Raw genomic sequence first — 20,358 nt, forward strand, 5'->3', positions numbered from 1 at the left:
TGGACAGAAACAACACATCTATTTGCTACTCATTTGCTATGGTCTGAATCTTTGTATCCTCCCCAAATTCATATGTTGAAATCCTAACCCCCAAGGTGATAGTATTAGGAGATGGGGGCTTTGGGAGATGATTAGGACATAAGAGTAGAGCTTTTATGGATGGGATTAGTGTCCTTATAAAAGAAGCCCCAAAGAGCTGCCTCTCCCCTTCCACCACGTGAGGGCACAGCAAGAAGGTGCCATCTATGATCCAGGAAGTGATCCTTCACCAGACATTAAGGCTGTTGGTGTTTCGATTTTGGACTTCTAGCCTCCAGACTGTGAGAAATAAATATCCATTGTTTAAAAGCTACCTTGACTATGGCATTTTGTCATAACAACCTGAATGGACTAAAAAGTCATCCAACAAACATTTATTAAATTAAATGTTAGGCCATTGGAATACCAAGGGAAATAAGACAAAATAAAAACATGTAGTCCCTGATTAAGTATCCAAGGGACCCTCAGATGAGTATGAAGGATGGCTTTTACTCTGTGTCTTTTTAATATTTAATTCGTGCATTCATTGATTTGCTTTGCTGATTCTTGGCTATGTTTCTGCTAAACCAGATGTGAGGACATGAAGTTTTCTAAGGCTCCTGGGCATTTTCCATATGTTAATTTTTCTAATTTTTAAAATGAACTTATAAGACAGTTGTTATTACACACATCTTACAGATGGGGAAACAGAGCCCCCATGAGGTTGACCAGCTGGATGAAGCTCACAAACCTCTTTGTGGTGAGCTGCAGTCTGGATATAGTCCTCCAGATTCTCACATCGATCGGGTCATCACACGTGTCCCCTCCTCTTGGCAATACATGCCAGGTTGTGGCCCACAACTGTGCCAGGTGTGTGTTATGTATATTTGGACACGTGCTGTGTAAAAGATGGATACCCTGCAATTATCTGTGTGGTTCAGACGCACTGTATGTCTGTGGTAATGACTATAAATAAGACCTAACTTGCCGAGTAGGCATGGATCTTCTTTTAGGTAGGCAGTCTTGCTGAATTAACTCTAAGATACAATCAAGTGAAAATTTGAATAGTTTCTGAAATTCAAAAAAACCCCAAAACGAAAACAGAAAACAACAACCAAACAAACGTATATACACACTCATAAGAAAACCACAGGGACTGTTAACTTTCCTTCATCCACTGCTACCGGCACTCTTGAATTTAGGTGCCTTGGCTAACAAATGGTAAATATGCTCATTGAAATTCAAGTAGTTAGTAGTGACTCATCTGGAAGTATCCGTTAATGTGCCAGGGAATCTGTAGCTCAAAAGGACTGAAAATATGTCCTAGAATTTACATCTAAAAATTAAAACAAGGGGACGGAGCCAGGGGGGTTGTAGGGGGGTGGAATATCAATGCTTTGCCCTCTTTGTCTGGGTCAGTGGCTGAATCATCACACCCAGTTTCCTCGGAAAAGAAAAGTGCACTTTGGGACTTAGAATGGATACTTGCCACTTTTTAATTTCGATTTTTTTTTTCCAATTTGAATAAGATGTTTTTTCCTCCTAAGACCAGGCTGATGATTTATGATGCAGGTATCAATCTGGGGAGAGGCAAGCCCATGTGTCTATATATAGCATCTCCTCAGGCCATAAATGGGAGGGAGACACAGGCACTTGGAGGAGAAATTAGCTCTGCTCTCCTTAGCCAGAGCCTGGGTGGCCTGGTGAGCTGGTGGGCCAGAGCTCCCCTCTCTCCTCTCTGCCATTTGCCTTTCTGTCTGGGTAAGTGTCTTTTTCTTCCTTCCTTTTCTAATTTGTGGCTTTGGGGGAAAGAATAATAACTTGTGCACTCACATTTCCTAAGTGGACCTATTTCTGGGTAAAGGAGAGTTAACTAGTACACGCCCTTGTAGACACACTTTACTATAGAGAAAAGGAGTAATTAGGTCTGAGGTCTGTACTTCTTTGGATAGATTTTTGTGGTCAACTAACATTTTCTTTATGTATTTCCCATAGTCAGGGTCTTTGATGTTATACTCTCCTAACATCCCTTCAGAGCACTTTGGGTCTTGATCCTGGTTTTTGCACACTGCTCTTAAGGTCCCCGAGTCAGTTGATGATGTCTGCAACTTTCACGAGATGCTCAGAAATGAAAGGCTCTGTGAGGACAAGGTGGATCTGAAAACATGTGAAATAAAAAAATGGATATTTTCTCAAGAAAAAAAAGTACACGGGTCATTGAGTTTAGACCTATACCACATCATCTAGGGGCTAGGAAAGAAAACAATACCTCCTGTCAGCACTTTCAAACTTTTGCCTCCGAATGACATTTTCTCATGGCTGTTTTCTTCTTTGTGCTTTTTGATGTGTTATGGTCCTGCAGACTTTTTTCAGCTCAATTCCACTGACAGAGCCTTCATTCCCCAGTTATGCTCTTGAAACTGTGCTTGCCAGGAAGACATAGTGAGGTTGGACCACTGCACTCTGAAGGCAGGAGAAGGGCATGGAAGGAGGAAAGAGGGGCTGAAACACCTGACATTCCCTATCTGCCTGTTTCACATCCCTTATTGCTGAGGAGAAGTAAAACAGGAATCAAAGAACAGGTGGAACAAAGATAAATCTAAAGTTATTATTTAATAAACCAAGTCCCGAGTTAAAAATCTGTCTTGGGAACCAAGGGCTTGGTCACTCTGAACTGGGGTACAGGCCAACTCCGTGTGCCAACTCATCCCGTTTTTCCCTCTAGAAATGTTTTAATATGGTATGTTTATTGACTTTGACATTTTTAGTGGTACAAATGACAAAACTGAGCAAAAATCTGGGTTAAGATACAAGTACCTGGAAGGGATTTAGTATATTATATTTGTGGTGCATTTGCATTAAACTAACACTGAATTAGTTGACCTTCACTTAAGTGTCGATTCTTTATAAAAACAAGGGGACTTTGTGGATAAAATTTTATGGGATGAAATATTTTGATACCTGTTCATTTGCTTTTAATTCTCCAATTTGTGAAAATATGGTAACTCTCTGATTTGCTGGGAAGTTTGCCTGTGCAGGAAGTTACACGTTATCTACTTCTCTGTCTAATTCGATACTGTTTAAGCATTCGGGCAAAATGAAGCAGAGCTCCTTAGGAAACTGAAGAACTTTATAGCCACAAGGAGAGTGAACTAATTAAAGGAATTCCTCAGTCATTCACGTCATGGTTCTCAAAGGTTATTTGCAGGAGCGCTTGAGAGTTTAGCTGCCAGAAATTAGACATCAAATCATACTGGATTTATCACTGATGATGCTCTTAAGAATTACTTCGTTCTCACTTATTATTTGTGGTGATAAGCAGTTTGGAAAAACTTATGCGGAAAGTAGTTTCCAATGTGAGGGAGCTCAAAGAAAACTTGTTTGGAAACCAAGGGCTTAGTCGCTTGGGGCAACTCTACGGGCCAGCTGATTGTTTTTGTCTCTCCTAAATATGCTTTCACCTGGTGCGCTCGTTGATTGACATTTTTAGCTGTACAAACAACAATTTCTTTTATTAAATCTAAGTAAATGCTTTGTACTTGAAACATTTTCACAAATTAGAACCATTCTTGGTAACATGAAAGATGAGTTTCAAATATTCTTTGCAGGAAGGGATTAGGAGAAAGCACATCACAGACACTCAGTCCCCTGCACTTGAGGACAGGCTCGCGTTTCACTTTGGTGTCATCACTCCTGAACGTGTCAGGAGCATTCCGGGAGTGGCTGGGGAGCTGGGCTGTGGTGGAAAGTGGGCTGGGAGCTGTCGGAAGACTGGGCTCATGCCTCGACTCTGCCACCGGACTAACCAGTGACCCGGGCGAGCTATGTTCATCTGCGGACGGTCGATACTAACTGTGCAGCATTGCCTCCAACCTGATTTAAATACAGGCACAGATGATGTGCACTGTTAGATCCTGAAGGAATATTTGTTACCACATCATTTGGTCCCCTGGTTTTACAGCAAAACAAACTAAGAACCCCAGAACTGGAGGTTGCTTTGCTGGAATCTGTATCTCCCAGCTCCTACACCACAGGGGACTAACATCAGAAAATGCCCTTTTAGGAAAGGCTATATATATATATATATATATATATATTTGTCTTTTGGGGTATGTGTGTGTGCTGGGGGACTTAATACCTGTCTGAGATAGTTTCTTAAAAGGAAAATAGTTTCCTATGCAGAAAGTGCAGGGACAGTGAGGTGCTGATTGGCCCCAGTTGCTCCCCTCTTCTTTATGATATAATAAGTGCAGGGAGCTTAGGAGTTTGGAAGTTCTCTCTAGGGTCCCCTTCACTTGTAAATGCTCTGTGACCCCATGGCTGCAGCCACCAAACACCTGCTGAGCCAGCAAGGAATGTACTTCCAAAAGATTTCACCATGGCTGGCCTGGAGTGGTAGCACGGGCTGGGCCAGGGGCAACTGAAAATGGGAAGTTCTGAAATGTGAGGTCAATTGAGGAGTGAAGGGATTGCCGTGAAGCATAGACGCAGGGGCCTGGGTGAGGGCTTGTGGCCCTGTGAGTATGTCTGTTTTGGGCATGAGTTTGATAAGAGTCAGAGGAGGCAGATGAAGTTGAGGGCAGCTTGGGCACAGGGAGTCAAATGCCCAGAAGACTGGAGGTTGCTACCATCCCTGAGCCAGGAACTCTGAGATGTTTCCATCCTTGAAATCCAATGGTTCTATGATTCAAGCTTGGCTGGCCCATCACAGGTGCTCCAAAGGCTTGTGGAATGAAAAATGAGTGGAAACAAGGGTAATTGCATTTGCAGACTGCTTGACACTTCCTGACTTGGACAGCCTTGAGTACAATGTTTCATTAAGTGAGCAGAGAATAAACGTGGGAGTAAGAGCAGACAAGTGCTCTCTTTCCCTCGTCCAAGGATGTCTCAGGGGGAAATAGCTACAGTAAGTCTTCAGGTTAGAGAGAGGAGCACAGGAAATGTGCACACTTGATCCCAGGTCTATGTTGCTAATCGCTACAAAGTATGTGTTCCTCCTGCACGAAGTGTCTGAAGACTTCCAGGCCCACATGCCCACGTGTCAGTGAAGTCTATGACACACTGAATGCTGATGGTGTGCGTTTCATGGGTCAGGACATTCCATACCGGTGAAAGGATAGCTAGTCACTGAGCTATTTTACATCTTAAACAAGAGTATGGATCGAATCAAGTGTGAATTATTCTGTTTTGGAGTATTAGCTGCCACAGTTAAAAAATTTCAAGATAGCTTACTCTCTCCTGTGACCTAGGCCATTTTTGGACTCTTCCTTTTGTCAAGAAATACAAACAAATTTGGAATACAAACAAATACAAAACTCAATATATACATGAGTAAATACCGTGATGGGACATGACTATCTCATGTAATAGCACGGAATGGGCATGGTTTGTGGTTTCTGCTGTGGCAGAATCACCCTCTATCAGTGCAGGTAAGGTGGAGAAGAAATCTGGGAGAGGAGACTGTGGCTCAGAGTGGCGAACGTCTCCCCTAACACTGGTCTGACCTCAGTGCAGTGAGCTCTTCCCAGCAGCCCACGGATGGCCTCTAGAGACAGTAAACAGAATCATGGGCAGGAAACTTTTCTTGAAGATCCATCTCATTGGAAAAATCCCACTGAGATGCAGTTGAGGATATTTGAAATATGAAAAAGTAAAATTTTAAAGATATATTTTCCTATCTACAGAATGCATCTTAACAACTACAACAACAACGGCATGGTAGCGATAGCTACCAATTTGTGTTGTTTTTTACTCTATACCAAGCACAGAGCCAGGTGCCATATAGATTCAATATGGAATATCAGAGCTGGAGAGATTAGAAGTGAGCCCAAGGCCACGGCATAGTGTTGGAATCAGAATTTAAGCCTAGGTCTATTATATATCAAAACGCGGGCACTTGATCTCTGCATTATAGTACCTCCTTCAAAACTGGGCTGCGGGGGAGAAGATATGTTTTTGTTGTGTTCCATTAGCTGCAATCTTTGTAATCAAGTGCATGCTAGCATATTGTAAAACACAAGCTGGGCCCTCAATGGATAGGTAGTGGGTGGTCGACTAGTTGATTTTTAAGAGGAAATATCAAGATAACGTTAGTGTGGCAGAGTATAAAATGTCCAGAAATAGAAGTCTGATGACCTCTGGATGGGTTAGTCTCTTCTATATGTTTTTTGGGAAGTCATCTGTCCTTTTTGGTCCCTGTGTTTTTTTTTTTCCCTGTAGAATAAGGTTTGGATGGTTCCCAAGAATCTTTCCAAGCTCTGTAATTCTGTGATTCTAGGAAATCACAGAGTCTAAAGGAAATTGATCATGAGAAGTACACGTGGGGCAAATTATGTATTTTGTAGGATTCTGACATATATCCCAAAGATCTGGACAGCAATGAAGAGTGAAAGTGAAGACTGTTTCCTCCCCACAGCCCTGGGCTTTGTCCACTCACAGTGCCCATTACCACTGTCCACTGTGGGAGGGACATCCCTGCGGCTATACCAGGGGTCTTTGCCTATGAGTTCCTTCTTTAAGTCAGAGCAGACTGTTTTAATTTAAACAGAAAAGACAAAATGGAGCTCAGGTTTGGAGTTCTTTTGTGCCTCTTTGGGAAGCTCAGGTTTGGAGTTCTTTTGTGCCTCTTTTGGGAAATTAATAACCACAAGATTTAGGAATACTGTCTCCACCTAACTTTTTAGAGATGATCAAATAACTCAGTATGTTGGGATTTTACTTATTTTGGGTGAACATGTGCAACTGAGAGCCACGTCCGATACCTACCTACTTCAGATTCCCAGAAACAGGTATGAAAGTCAATTATTTCTTGTTTTGGGAGATTTTCACCTAAAGTTGCTCATTTCCCCACATCCCTGAGGCACTGATGCTGGGTTCAGTCCCGGCTTTCTTGCCCACCCTCAACCAAGCTCTTCTACCAGCAACCTGTGAAACGGGATTTGAGAAGACTGGGTCTGGAAGGCATCTCGGAGACTAGTTCTTTTCCAAGTCCCTCTTTTGGGCAGTGAACGACTCCTGAGGTGGATGCCAGAAGTCTCCATATGCAGTTGAGTTCTTTCCAGAGACATTTCTTGTTACACCCCTTCAGGTATCCCCAAATCCTGTATTTTCCTGCTCCTACCTTTGCTCGTAGGATGCCCTTCTGTCCACCCATCTCTGCCTGTTGATCCTACCCAGCCATCAAGGCTCTTCTCAAATGTCACCTACTTTGTGGGGCCTCTTGGCTGTCCTCTACTCCTGTTACGTGTACTCCCTTCTCATTTCCTAGGGCATTTTTTAATCTCACCCTCGCTGTCAGTTCTTATCATACCCTCTCTATTCTAAGTACTTGTTTACTTCCCTAATCTGTGCTTTAATTATTTTTATCCTTCTCACTCACATTGCATTGAGCATTGTGCTGAACACATTACGTATGCTATAAATGCTTGTTGAGTTCACAATCATATGAAACCCATAGCCCAATCTTCTCATTTTTATGAAAGCAAACAGAAAATGAAATTGTATCCCAGGGAAGTTAATATACTTCTTGACTCCTAGTCTTAGATAATTTCTGCCTATAATCTTTAAAAAAATTTTTTTTCCTTCCTGAATGAATTGTATTATTTAGAATTGATTTTCCCCTTTGGGACGAAGCAAAATGCAGAATTTACAGAAGGTTGATATGTTTGAAAAAAAGCTCAGCACTGTTTTTAACTCTTTATTTGTAGGAGTGCACAAAGATGTCACTGGTAGCGGTACCCTTCTACCAAAAGAGACACAGACACTTTGACCAGTCATATCGTAATATTCAAACAAGGTACCTTCTGGATGAATATAAGGCAAAAAAGTAAGTTGGCCTTCATGGATTAGGCTCCTCGAGCTTTAATTATGGGACTCAGACATTTAAAGGCAGAATATTTTATTCAGTTCCCTGAGACCCATAGAGACACTGGTTTGGGAGAAGTCTGAGAACAGGGACAGCAATGTCCCCTCAGGCATACATCCACTCTGGGCAGGATGCGGCTGACCCAGCTGTGTGGCTGTTGATTGATTTTACTCATTCAATGAGGAGCTCATTGATTTTACTCTTCCTCACATACCTTTCAGCACCACCAGAAGTAAAGTGCAGTGAGAAAGAAACCAGTGGAAAAGAATGCAGGAGAGGAGTTCATGGGAGGCAAAGTAAAGATGAAATGGAAGCCTATTCTAATGATAATTTTGCCGCATTAATAACAGATGTGCAAAATGTGAATTTATTCCCTGAATATTAGGCTGGTGTCCAGCAACACCTTCTTCAACTTTCTAAAGGAGTCTCCCTGGGACCTGCAGCACATGCCCAGGCTGACACTATTTGTGCGGCAGCATATCTGCAGTTTTAATGGGCTGATTGGAAGGCTGTGATGAAGAATGAGAGAGTCTGCTAGGCTTGGCATTCTCCAGCCTTAAGTGGCTGCCTCATGTCACCAACACCCTATATTTAGAAACGCTTATGGTACTCTTATTTGGTTGCCATCTCTTGTAACAAACAAAGCCAAACAGTCCCTCCCAACAGCCTTAGGGAGTCTCAGATCCCTCAAGATATATATAATCATGGAATTGAGCCAAAAAGGACTGTGGAAGGCATGAACTGGCATAGAAAGAAAGTGGCACCAACTGTAGAGGAGCTCAGTGGGAAAGCCTCCCACAAGGATGGAGCAGCAGAGGGAGGGGGGCACAGACACACTGGGACACAGGCTTGGGTTTGTGCGTGTGCATGAGTGTGTTTGCATGTGCCTGTATGTAGACATGTGCATGTGTGTGCACATGTGCATGCACAAGTGTATGCATGTGTGAACATGTATATTTGCATGCACACATGCAGACGTGTGTATGTGTGTGTGCATGCATGTATATATGTTTCTACATGTGCAGATGCGTGTGCATGTGTATGTGTGGGCACGTGTTCTGCATGTGTGTGTGTGAATGTTTTACAGGGATGCTTAGGGGTGTGTAGAAATAAACTGATGTTTGTTAGAATAAATTTTTTAAAAAGTGAAAACTTTATTGATTCTGGATATAAATTTCTGCATTGTAATTCAATTAGGAAGAGAAGTTATTTATTTATTCTTTACTTTTATTTTATTTATATTTTTATTCAAAATATTTTAACATTTACTTGTACATATTTGTGGGGTACAGTATGTTGTTTCAACATATGCACATACTGCACAATGATTCACTTACATAGACAGCACAGTTTTGTACCCATTAGTCCACCACTTTTCCTCCTCTCCCAGCAGAATAAATTTTTATAATTTTCTAGCACATCTTCTAATTGTTTTCAATGTTCATAAAGGCAAGCTTCAACCCAGTCATCTACCCAGAAGTCTCTCACTCAGAAGTCATCTTCGCAGAGAGCTTCCAACCAGACATCTTTTGGAGGGACAACCTGTAGGCTCTGTGCAAAACGGCTGAGCACATCAGAAGAGGAAGAGCACGAAAATAAAAAAAGGTAACACTCTCTGTGCCGTCACTTGGGATCATGGCCATGAGCTTGTCCAGCGCAGGGATAAAAGAGAGAAGGGTGCGCTAGATGAGAGGGAAGCTCAAAGAATGCAGGCGGCTCACTTGCTTGTGATGGCAGCCATAGGCTACTGTGGTGCAATCACTTGCTTATTCTCTACCATCATTATTTCTATCAATCCTAACAAGAAAACTAGTTGAAATGACTTTCCCCATCATTTTGCTGAAGAGAACACTGCAGTTTGGAAAACTCACACCCATGGTTCAGGGTTACAGGCCTCCTCACGTTGGAGCTGGGATTGATCTCAGGTCTTTCTTACTCTTGACACCAAACTCACCACCTTTCTGCATACAGTAGAATGATCACACTTGAAAACACTGAGAGCTAACAGTTTGAGTTTAATTTTGAATTTCTACTACAATCTTGTTAGCTGTTAAAGAACAGTGGTGAAGGGTTGTAGACTCACTCAGGCAAGGTCATCTTCCGAGGAGGGAGCCAGGGTTTCAAACAGTTGTTCATGTGGAAACTACACAGTCGTGAACGGGTTCTATAAATTGTCATACTTTACATTTCAATGAAGTCAGCTCATGAGGATGAAATGTCATAGGAATGAGATGGATTAATAAAAATATCAGTCTTAAAATTATTTCCAGATGACCAAGAAACAGGTGGTGATATTACTTTGATCTTTTAAAAAATAAAGTTAAATATCTCCCGAATGCTTCATTTTTTACCTGCTATATTTTTTCCCTCATCTCTCCTTACTACTTGTAGAAAAATTTCTCTATATCTCTAGAAAACCTAAACCGGAAGGAAAAATCAGATCTGGGTGAACGTGTTTTATCTTGAAAGTTGCATTATGATGAAGCAATCTGCTTAATGAAAGGAGTGTATAACTGAAGAGATTAACCCTTATTTTTTTTAAAAATTAAATTTCTTTGAAATGCCTTTGGAGAATTTTGCCAGATAAATAAATACTATTGTACAGTGAAGACTTCTTTTGTAAAAGAATCACTTCAAAATGCAGACATTAAGAAAAATCCAGGTTTTTATGTATTGGATTATTTTTAAGAGGTTTCTTCTACGTATATTTAAATTTTGGGGGCTGGAAGTAGAAGATCTGAACTGTATCATTTTATTTTGATCAATTATACATTGGCGTGACCTTGAACATATCACATAAAATTCCCATCCCTCAATTTTCCCACTGAAAAGATGCAGAAAATAAACATCTGTTAACTTGAATGGATGGGTAGTGGGTTAATATGATTCACACAGTTTCAGCAAAAATGTCTTTGTCGACAGCCCTTGCTAAATCTTCCTAAAATACACAGGGCTACTCTCTTGCAATAGTAAATCTAACTCAAAGAAAGAACTTGAATTACTGATGACTGATTATGCTCTTACTGTACCTATGAAGCTCACTTTAAATGCCATTGCCTCTTGGTAGGTGTAGTGGTTACTCTCATAGGTGAGGGGCTATGCCAGCACTATGCTAAGCTCTCAACTCATGCTCCAGAAATATAAATTTTTTGGTAGCCTCACAATATTTTATTCTCATAACCCATATGCATATCTTCCATGTGAAAGACCTTTTGGAAATTAGTTCTTCCCTTCTTTAAAATTAAATGCAAGTGGTTGGAGATGTCGATGAACTGGGCCTGAATGAATTGAGAGTGTATGGTGCCGTGTGCTCTGTTCCCACTGAGCAGGTGGGACGAGGAGGAAGGACTGAGCACCACTGTGTACAGGGAAGTGAGCAGATCAGTGAATTCTAGCCCTTATTACTATAATACACTACTCTGCTAGCCTTAAGCATTATTGCAAGCTCTTATTTATTCCTTACCTTTGTAGCAGATATTAGTTTAATGTGCTGGATAAATTGGTCCTTTGTGAAAGATGAGATGTGGGCTCATCAACTTGAGTCACTGCTGATGTCCTCATATAAAATAAACACTGAAGAGACATCGGCATGCTCTGAAGGATCTCAGCACGTCCTTCAGGAAGACACGGCTGATTAGAGATGTCCCTCCAATGCCTTTCCTTCAGTCCTAGAGAAAAATGGGGCTCCTGAATCGTGCAGGCTGCCTGTCCTAGGGGCCCGGCATTTGGAGTAAGTGCATGATGAATGACATGTTTCTGCACAGGAGGGCCGGAGCCACGGCCAGCCCATCATAGGCTGGCAGAAGTATTTTCTCAATGTACTGGGTGGGTGTGCGGAAGAAATTCCAGACTGAATGTTTATTCTGAATCATGAAATGTTAGGGGAGGGTGGTGCTATTGACTTAAGAATAAACCCCAGGCTCTGGTAATTCAAATATAAAGAGCACATAGTAATTTTAAACAGCTTCAAGATAGGGCTTCTGATCCTTTAAGCTTATCATGACAATTTGTGGCATGGATGGAGATTTGTCTTTTCTATCTCTGTAATTCATTGGGATTCACCACCAATAGGAAGCTTATTTCCAGCAAGACTTCTTAAGAGATGCGTTTGCTCATTTCTTGAACACGTATTTCTAGAACTCCTCCTGTGCACTGGCACCTGAGAATGAGGAGGAACAAGCAGGCATGCTCTCTCCTGGTTGGGATTTGGAGTCCCATGAGCCAGAGTTGTCCGACATACACGTGCATGTGCTTACAAATGGTGGCACATGCTCTGTAGGAGGAGCACAAGGTATTAGGAAAGAGAATGGGGGGCGGGGTGTGATTTGGGCCTATGGCTCCATGAGGGAGTGATGATCTTTGTGCTGAAAACAGGATCAGCCAGAGTTACCCAGTTAGGAGTTGGGAGAAACCTGCCCCAGCAGAGGGATACGGAAAGACTGAGATGTGACAAGACAGTCCCCCCGAACAGCTGAGAGAAAGCCAGTGCCTGGTAGGGTGAGCAGAGACTGGCTGCGCAAGGTGAGGCTGTGTTTAAGTTAGAAGTGAGGAAGAAGGTTTAGACAACACTCGCTGCGTGCTTTAGGTTCGATAGTTCCTCCTGCCATATTTCTATATGAAGCAGCTGGAGAATTTTCTGGAATTCTGATCTCAAACTTCTGAAATGCCTAACAGCAGGTCTTAGTTTTGTTTGCTGACCCATAGCCAGGCCGTGTGGGGTTGTGGAAAGGGCCTTGGATGGAGTCCTGCACCCTAGGTTCTAGAACAGACTTTATCACCAAAGATCCAAGATCTAGTATGATCTTGGACAATTCTGTCAACTTCTCTGGGTAGATGCGATGCATAAGGTCCTTTCAAATCTGATATTCTGACTTTGTATTATGATGTCGACCTGGCGTGGCAGCCTCTTCAAGCTTGCAGACTGAACGCTGCAGACATGGTCCCGCCCAGCTGGTTTCCCTCATGCCTTTCCTCCCTTCCAGACAGCACCACAGCTCTTCCTGATCCGCTACTCACCAACTCACCTCCCCTGTCCGGGTTTAGATGGATGCACATTTGTTTCATGTACAGTGTACAGAGATTTGGAGCAGACAAAGATGAGAAGTAGCTGACCCTTTCTCTTAAGGAGGATAAAATGTACACAAATCATTATCATAAAGACCATAAGAGAAATAAAGAGCTTTGGGGTTCAAAGGGTAAGGGAGGGGATTGGAAATGGCTTCACAAGAGAGATGGCTTTTGAGATGGGCCTTAAAGGAGGGATAGAATTTTGATAGGAAGGGATGAGAGGGAGATTTTTCTTACTTGTGGGAAAGAATCCCAAGAGGGTAACAGAACAGCAAGCATCCTAAATTTGATGGGACCTCAGGGATGCAGGGGTGAAGAGGGAGACGAAGCTGGGAGGAGCTGATGTGGGTTTTCCAGAGCATCTCAGGGCACAGACGTAGCCTTGTCAGCAGTGTCAGGGTGTGATTTGTGGGGCTCGCAAAGGTGGCGTGTGGGCCACAAGGTACGTGTGCTTCACTTCTCTGTCCTTACAAATTGAAGTCTCAATCCTTTATTTCATCCTCTTTTTTTGTTGGCCGGCTGGCATGGGGATCTGGACTCTGGACCTTGGTGTTATCAGCACCATGCTCTAACCAACTGAGTTAACTGGTCAGCCTATCCTCTTATCTCTCTAGTATACAGACTTATTTCTTATCTGTATCTGTTACCTTAAAAAGCTTTAATTCCATCCTAAATTCACTCAGAAACTGCAGCCTCCCCAAGAAAACAGATGGTTTTTATAGGATTCGGTGCAGAAGAAAATTCATGGCGGGGTCGTGGGGAGTAGTGGTGTATGTGTCAACATTTTCTTAAATTGTCACATTGTATCAAAACTGACTTTAAAGATCGTTTAGCACAGCAGTAGCTAACCATGTTGTCTCAGACCCCTGAAAGCAGCCAAACCTCTTATTTTATAAACCTGAAAAGGTTAAATGATTTGCTTACAGTTGCATGGTCTTTATTAAACACCTACTGTATGTGAGTTGTCATGTATATAAAGATGAGTAAATGAGTCTCTGTTTTTAAGGAGACTCAGCCTAATATCCTGGCTCTGAGTCCAGTGCTTACGGTACTTTGCTAATTGTCCATCATGATCCACCATATATGAGTCACTTTCAATGCTTACTATGGCCAGAAGGGAGTACAGGGTCTACCCGGGGCTACTCACAGCAATTTTCTAAAGTACAGCATACAGCCTTCAAGCTATCTTAACTACGCACTCACACAGTTAAAAAGAAAGCTGGAGCATGTATCTCCTATATTTGTTTTATTTATAAATCATACACATGAATTTCTTTATAACTTCTTCAGGTATGGTATTAACACACTCACTAAATATACTCTTAAAAGAAATGAAAAGCAGGTCCGACCCTGTGGCGCACTCGGGAGAGCACGGCGTTTGGGAGCGCAGCAGCGCTCCCACTGTGGGTTCGGATCCTATACAGGGATGGCCGGTGGCTCACTGGCTGAGTGCGGTGCGGATGACACCAAACCAAGGGTTGCGAACCCCTTACCGGTCACACACACACACACACACAAAAAAAAAAAAAAAAGAAAGAAAAGCAGAAATAGGATGTCTCCTATTATCTTCTTGCACCCCACCTAAGGAAATCCCAGAAGAGAAACCTGGCTGGTCTTTTAGTGACCACGTGGTGTTTTCGGCGTGTCTTGAGAATAATGCAGCTTCTTCACTCCTGCAGATACCAATCCCTGGTTGCTTCTTATGGAGAGGCCAAGCGGGAGCGTTTTCTCAGTGAGCTGGCCCAGCTGGAAGAAAATGTCCACCTGGCGCGCCTACACGCTCGCAACAAGCTGGACAAATATGCCATCCAGCAGATGGTAGGAGAATCTCTGGACCTCTTTGAGATGTGTGGACTAGATGGTAGTTTGTCTGCATGGTGCTCACGTGTCCGGCCTTTCAGCTGTGCCCTGATATCCTTGTTTCTTGGCGCAGGTGGAGGACAAGCTGGCCTGGGAAAGGCACTCGTTTGAAGAGCGGATGAGCAGGGCCCCTGAGATTCTGGTGCGGCTGAGGTCTCACACCGTCTGGGAGAGGATGTCTGTGAAGCTCTGTTTTACTGTGCAAGGGTTCCCCACGCCTGTGGTGCAATGGTGAGGGGATTACAAAGCCATACTGTGTTTCCTTAAAGGAAGGTCCCAATGAAGGAAATACATGCCACCACGCCATTCTGTAGGCCACTGAACTCAAAACCCTATATGGGAAATGTGTTTATAAAAACCCATGAAATGTCCATTTTAAATAATATGCAGGCTTTTTAATTTTGGTGACAGTGATTCAAGTCAACTGATGTTTTAGACATTTTATTTTAAAGTTGCTTCCCTGAAATGACCTGTGTTTACATGCACTGCTATGTCTGGTTTGCATTTGTATGGTGGCCAACTCTGTATGCCAAGTCTAAGAGTCAGCTTTTAATCAGGGAAAGACTCATAAGTGGAAACCTTGTTTTTTTTGGTGGGGGAGGCAGGTGGCTGGTAAGGGGATCCAAACCCTTGACCTTGGTGTTATAACACTGCTCTAACCAACTGAGCTAACCAGCCAGCCCATAAGTGGAAACCTTAAACTTCATAGCTTTGGGACTGCAGTGCTGTAGTTTACTGAACTTTGTGATAACTGAAGAATTAAATCTTAAAGCCTCACAGATCCTTTTGTGTTAACATCTGTTGCTAAAATTAAATACATACATAAACACACACAGGGTATATTCATTTGTACCCTGGACTGGGACTTTCAGCAGCTCACGACCTTTGCAACTTGATTCTGTGGCTGTTCAGGATGCAGCTTGGTGGTTGGAGACTCACCAGTAGATGTGGCCCTGCTGTCCGTGTAAAAGGATGAAGCCAGCTTCCTCTAGTCAGGATTCAGTGTGGTTAGATCCTGTAGAATTCTCCTAGTGATCCCAGATACACTACGGCCAAAGTAGTCTAGTCTTAAATATCATCAGTGACATTTTTTTTTCTTATGGAATAAGTTCTAAATTCCTAATAAAGTTCAAGCAGACTTTTGGAACGCCATCTGTCACAGGTTGAGGATTGCCGGATACTTTGAATTATGCAAGTGCTGCCCACTTCTTAAAAAAACAAAACCAAAACCAAACCCACATGTGGGCTCTGGATCTATCCTCCAGTGTCCCAGTCTGCCTACCCACCTGCAGCACTATGGAAGGAAGCATACAGAAATGGAACAGTAGCATATTAGAGGGGCAGTAGCATATTAGAGTGCAAAAAAAAAAAAAAATCTGCCCTTAAACTAGAATAAATGTTACATTTCTCTCATTTAGGTACAAAGATGGTAGTTTGATTTGCCAGGCAGCTGAACCAGGAAAGTACAGAATCGAGAGCAAGTATGGTGTGCACACACTGGAGATCAACAGGTAAGGCCGTGGTGGTGGGTGGCGAGCTCTGGAGCACTTGCTTCCAAAAATCATGTTTCAAACACAAAAGAAGAATCACGTTGAAAAATGGGAGACCAGATCGCACCACATCTGTTTGCACTCCCTGTGACTTTGAATGGTACTTACGAGTAACTAATTGGTGTTAGAAGCTGCTCTTTGTTTATTCTTGGTGTTAGGCCAGAGGAATGCAAATTCTGGAAACAAAGACAATAAATAGTTTAAGGAAAGATAATAGTATCGAGGCATAAAAGCTGCAATGAAATGCAAGATTTCCTTGACATCTGCTACCAGGTTTGAGTAACAGTCCCTAGGCTCACTCTCCAAAGATATGTAGCCTTTATTTTCTTTCTTAGAAGAAATTGAAAAATTGTAGAAAATACAGATAAGTAAAAAAATAAAAATAAAAACCATCCATCTGTCCAACATCCAGTGTCAATATTTTGTTGTATACCTAGCATTTTTTGCCCTCACACAACACATACACACAAACATTATTATATTTTTCTTTTTTTACAAAAGTGAGATCTGCTTTCTCTGTTTCTTTGTATACACGGTTTTAATTTTTTTTATAAAAAGATCATAACAATATGCAATCCACCTTTTTTCCCACAAAGATTATATCATGACTCTTTCCCATGGTTCTACTGTTATTTTTTCAAATAAATGTGACTACGTATAGTACTATAATTCAAAAAGTACACCCTTGTCTAGGAATCAGAAGACGGGTTTGGATCCCTGACCCACCATTTATCTTGTGACTTTGGATAAGTCATTAACTCTTCCTGAATGCTAATATACTTGTCTGAATGTGATTATCGAGAGACAGATAGCAAAAATTTTATCTTCTCCATTTGCCTAATAGACTTATTCTGAGAATCAAATAAGATGTAAGACATACATATATATTTATATGTATTATATAATACATGGTAAGCATGTGTGCTTGTGTGTGTAGTAAATTATGATAAATCCCTTCTACAAAAAGATGAGGGGTACTAGTGCTAGTGCTGTAAAACTAAGTGAGGCATCTGAATCTATGATTTTTTTGGCTATATTGATGCAGTGACTGCATCACAATCGGGGTCAGTTTCTTTAGAAGTAAGCACATCCACCAATTACCAGAGGGGACTTACAGAGCAGCCACATGATGGCATGACACAACCTTTGTCATTCCTGTGTCTTCTCGCAAGATACAAGCTTATAATGAAAGTATTTAAAAAAAAAAATTAAAAAGCTTATACATTGGGTTCTATTAAAGATAAAACTGTTCTGATATGTGTTAAAGATGGTAAGGAAGTCTTCAAGGGACCACTGCAATGGGGTATTGCATTGAGGGAGAGAGGTTGAGCTCAGCTCCTAATACAGCATGGGCAAGTGGGTATTTATAGTCAAGGGGCAGGAACTAAGTGGAAACATCAGGGGTAAAGGGGATTCTGGTTAAACTGGCCTAGTAGGATTTTTGCTGAAAACAGACCAGAGTGAACAGACATCACCTGGGGGATGGTGGAAGATGAGGAACCTAGTCAGATATTGAGGAGGGGGATTGGGGCTAACCTGACCCAGCAGGGCTCTTACTCCTGAAGACACGGCCAAGGACAGGCCCGGTGGAGAAGAGGTCCGGTTTCTTTTCCTGAGACTGTCCCTGCTCTCTCAGCCTCCCTCATTCTCCCTCCCAGCACCTGCTTTCTGCTCCTCGTCTTTCTAGTCGTTGGCCCCTTCCCGATGCTCCTTGTCCTGCAGCCCGAGGTCGGTGTCTGCACGGTGCTGCCCTCCCCTTGGAGGAGGGCTATCAAGCCCAGCTCCTCCTCAGCACTCAGGAGGAGCCTTCCAGGAGCCTTGGCAGGCTTGGGGAGCATCTCCTTTCTGGAACCATTGCTCCATCTGCAGATTAACTAGGACAGACTGTTAAAAGGTCATAAGGTCATAGTCAAGATTAAAATTTGTGAGGAGTTATTACCCTGTTTCTCTAGGTAAATTTGAGTTTCTCTAGAAAAGCTGGAGACCCTGGATGCCCAGCCCAATCGGCATCTTGTGCACTGTTTACTGAGAATCTTCTGTGTACCAGGCACTGGCCTAGATGCTGAATTCCCAGCCATCACCGAGATTCCTGTGCTGAAGCCCTCACAGTCTAGCCACATGCACAATAAATAAATAAGGGAATCATACAGTAAGCCAGAAGTGCTGAGAGTGGGGCCTGGGGTGAGGCCTGGGGCTGGGGCAGACCTTCATGGAGGAGATGTCACCTGTGCAAGGCCTGAAGGCGATGGAGGGGTTGGACAGACGGCTATGGGGTTTGAGTGGGAGCGGGCTGGCGGGCGGTGAGAGGGGGGGCCTGGGCCACGTGGGCTGGAGCTGGTAGAAGACAAGAAGTCAGAGGCATAGCAGGGACCCTGCGGAGTCAGGTCATTGTAAAGACATTGGCTTTGCTGGAGGGAAAGGGGGAGAATTCTGAGGGTTCAGTAGAGAAGGGAAGGACCTGGCTTTCATGTCAAAGCATCGCTCTGGCATGATTAGACGGTGGGGCAGAGGCAGGCACCTGTGGGGAGAGACTGCCGAAATTCAAGAAAGGCCATGGGGGCCTGGAGCAGGGGGCGGGGCACTGGAGCTGGGAAGAAGGGGTTGGACGCCGGCAGAGCTTGAAGGAAGCGTCAATAGGACCATAGGATTTGCTGCTGGGTTGGACGTAGGTGTCAGTGAATAAGAGGAGTCAGAGGAGTCCCAGAGCTGTGAGCCGCGCTGGGCGGAATGGGTCGGGCCGTGGATGGGCAGGGGTGGGCGGGGCCGGGGCCGAGGGTGGGCAGGGCAGGCACAGGCACTCGCGGGGGTGGGGTCACCTCCCGGTGCACGCAGCAGCGATTCCTGTGCGTCTTTGCTGCATTGTGCGGAGAGTAACGTTCTCTCCTTTGATTTGCACGATTTGTGGAAATTTTATTTTATTTATTTATTTATTTTTTTGTTTTTGTTTTGTGACCGGTAAGGGATCGCAACCCTTGGCGTGGTGTCACCCACACTGCGCTCAGCCAGTGAGCGCACGGCCATCCCTATATAGGATCCGAACCCGGGGCCTCGGCACTCCCAGCGCCCCACTCTCCTGAGTGAGCCACAGGGTAGGCCCTAATTTGTGGAAATTTTAATAGGCAATAAGCCATGATGTGTAGAAAGAGAACATTTACCTTCATTTTGAGGAGTACTTTTATTTTTAGGGATGTCTGTTTTCTAATGTGGGGTGTGCTATGACTGTTTAGTAATCAGCAGGTCAGTTTGATTTAGCAATTAGTTTCCAAGTTGTTTTTCAATAATTGTTTTAAAAAGACAAACGATTTTCCTTTCTCAAGTATAAAAAAACGTCCTATCCACACTGATGTTGGCAACATTTAAACTTTACATGGGGATCACTATGGGCTAAGAACAAAGTGAACTAATAAAATCAAATAAAAGTTGCTGAATAGGCCCCAGAGTACCATGACTAAATGATTTGCAAATCCAGGTCTCCTTCTATACACTTGGATCTTTATAAATATGCAAATATTTGGGAAATTTGGGAAAAGGAAATTCCCGAGACCAACTTTTCTCTCAATTTTCTTATTCGTATTGGGGAGTTTCTAACAGGTTGAATAATAATATTCTTAAGAGAAAGAGCAATGGGGAAAACCTAGGAATTAGAGCTCATCTCAGCTGTTCATACCAGACTGCTGAGCCACACATCATCTGATCTGTGGCCATTTTAAGTGGCACAGAATGTGTTGGCGTCCCCCTTCTTGCCTGGCTCAGGAATGAGCTTTTCCTTCTGTTACAAGAGTGACATTTATTCCTATGAATATGCTTTGGCCACGATAGCTGAATTCTTAAAGTGCCGAAAAGGAAGGTTACCCCCTGGTACTATCTGAATTTAAACTTGTAATTGACACTATTTTTTTATACGCTCATAATAATTTCTCTTGGGACTCATAATGTGAGTCCTATTTCTTCAAAGAATTTTTACATTGTTCTCATATTTTTATAAAAGTGTTTAGAACG

At 42.9% G+C, this 20,358-nt stretch overlaps 1 protein-coding gene across 1 annotated transcript in view; it reads left to right on the plus strand.

Moving 5' to 3' along the window:
• The first annotated feature begins 1,662 nt into the window (after positions 1-1,662).
• MYOM2 (myomesin 2) overlaps positions 1,663-20,358 on the plus strand; it is a 99,333-nt gene continuing 80,637 nt past the window's right edge. The window contains exons 1-6 of the mRNA XM_063087837.1: positions 1,663-1,779; positions 7,725-7,843; positions 9,332-9,487; positions 14,629-14,767; positions 14,883-15,040; positions 16,228-16,320. Of these exons, the coding sequence (XP_062943907.1) occupies positions 7,737-7,843; positions 9,332-9,487; positions 14,629-14,767; positions 14,883-15,040; positions 16,228-16,320 (653 nt within the window). The 5' untranslated portion in view covers positions 1,663-1,779; positions 7,725-7,736. The remainder of the gene's footprint in view (positions 1,780-7,724; positions 7,844-9,331; positions 9,488-14,628; positions 14,768-14,882; positions 15,041-16,227; positions 16,321-20,358) is intronic.

This window comes from Cynocephalus volans, chromosome 1 (assembly GCF_027409185.1).
Source record: "Cynocephalus volans isolate mCynVol1 chromosome 1, mCynVol1.pri, whole genome shotgun sequence".
Lineage (NCBI taxonomy): Eukaryota > Metazoa > Chordata > Mammalia > Dermoptera > Cynocephalidae > Cynocephalus > Cynocephalus volans.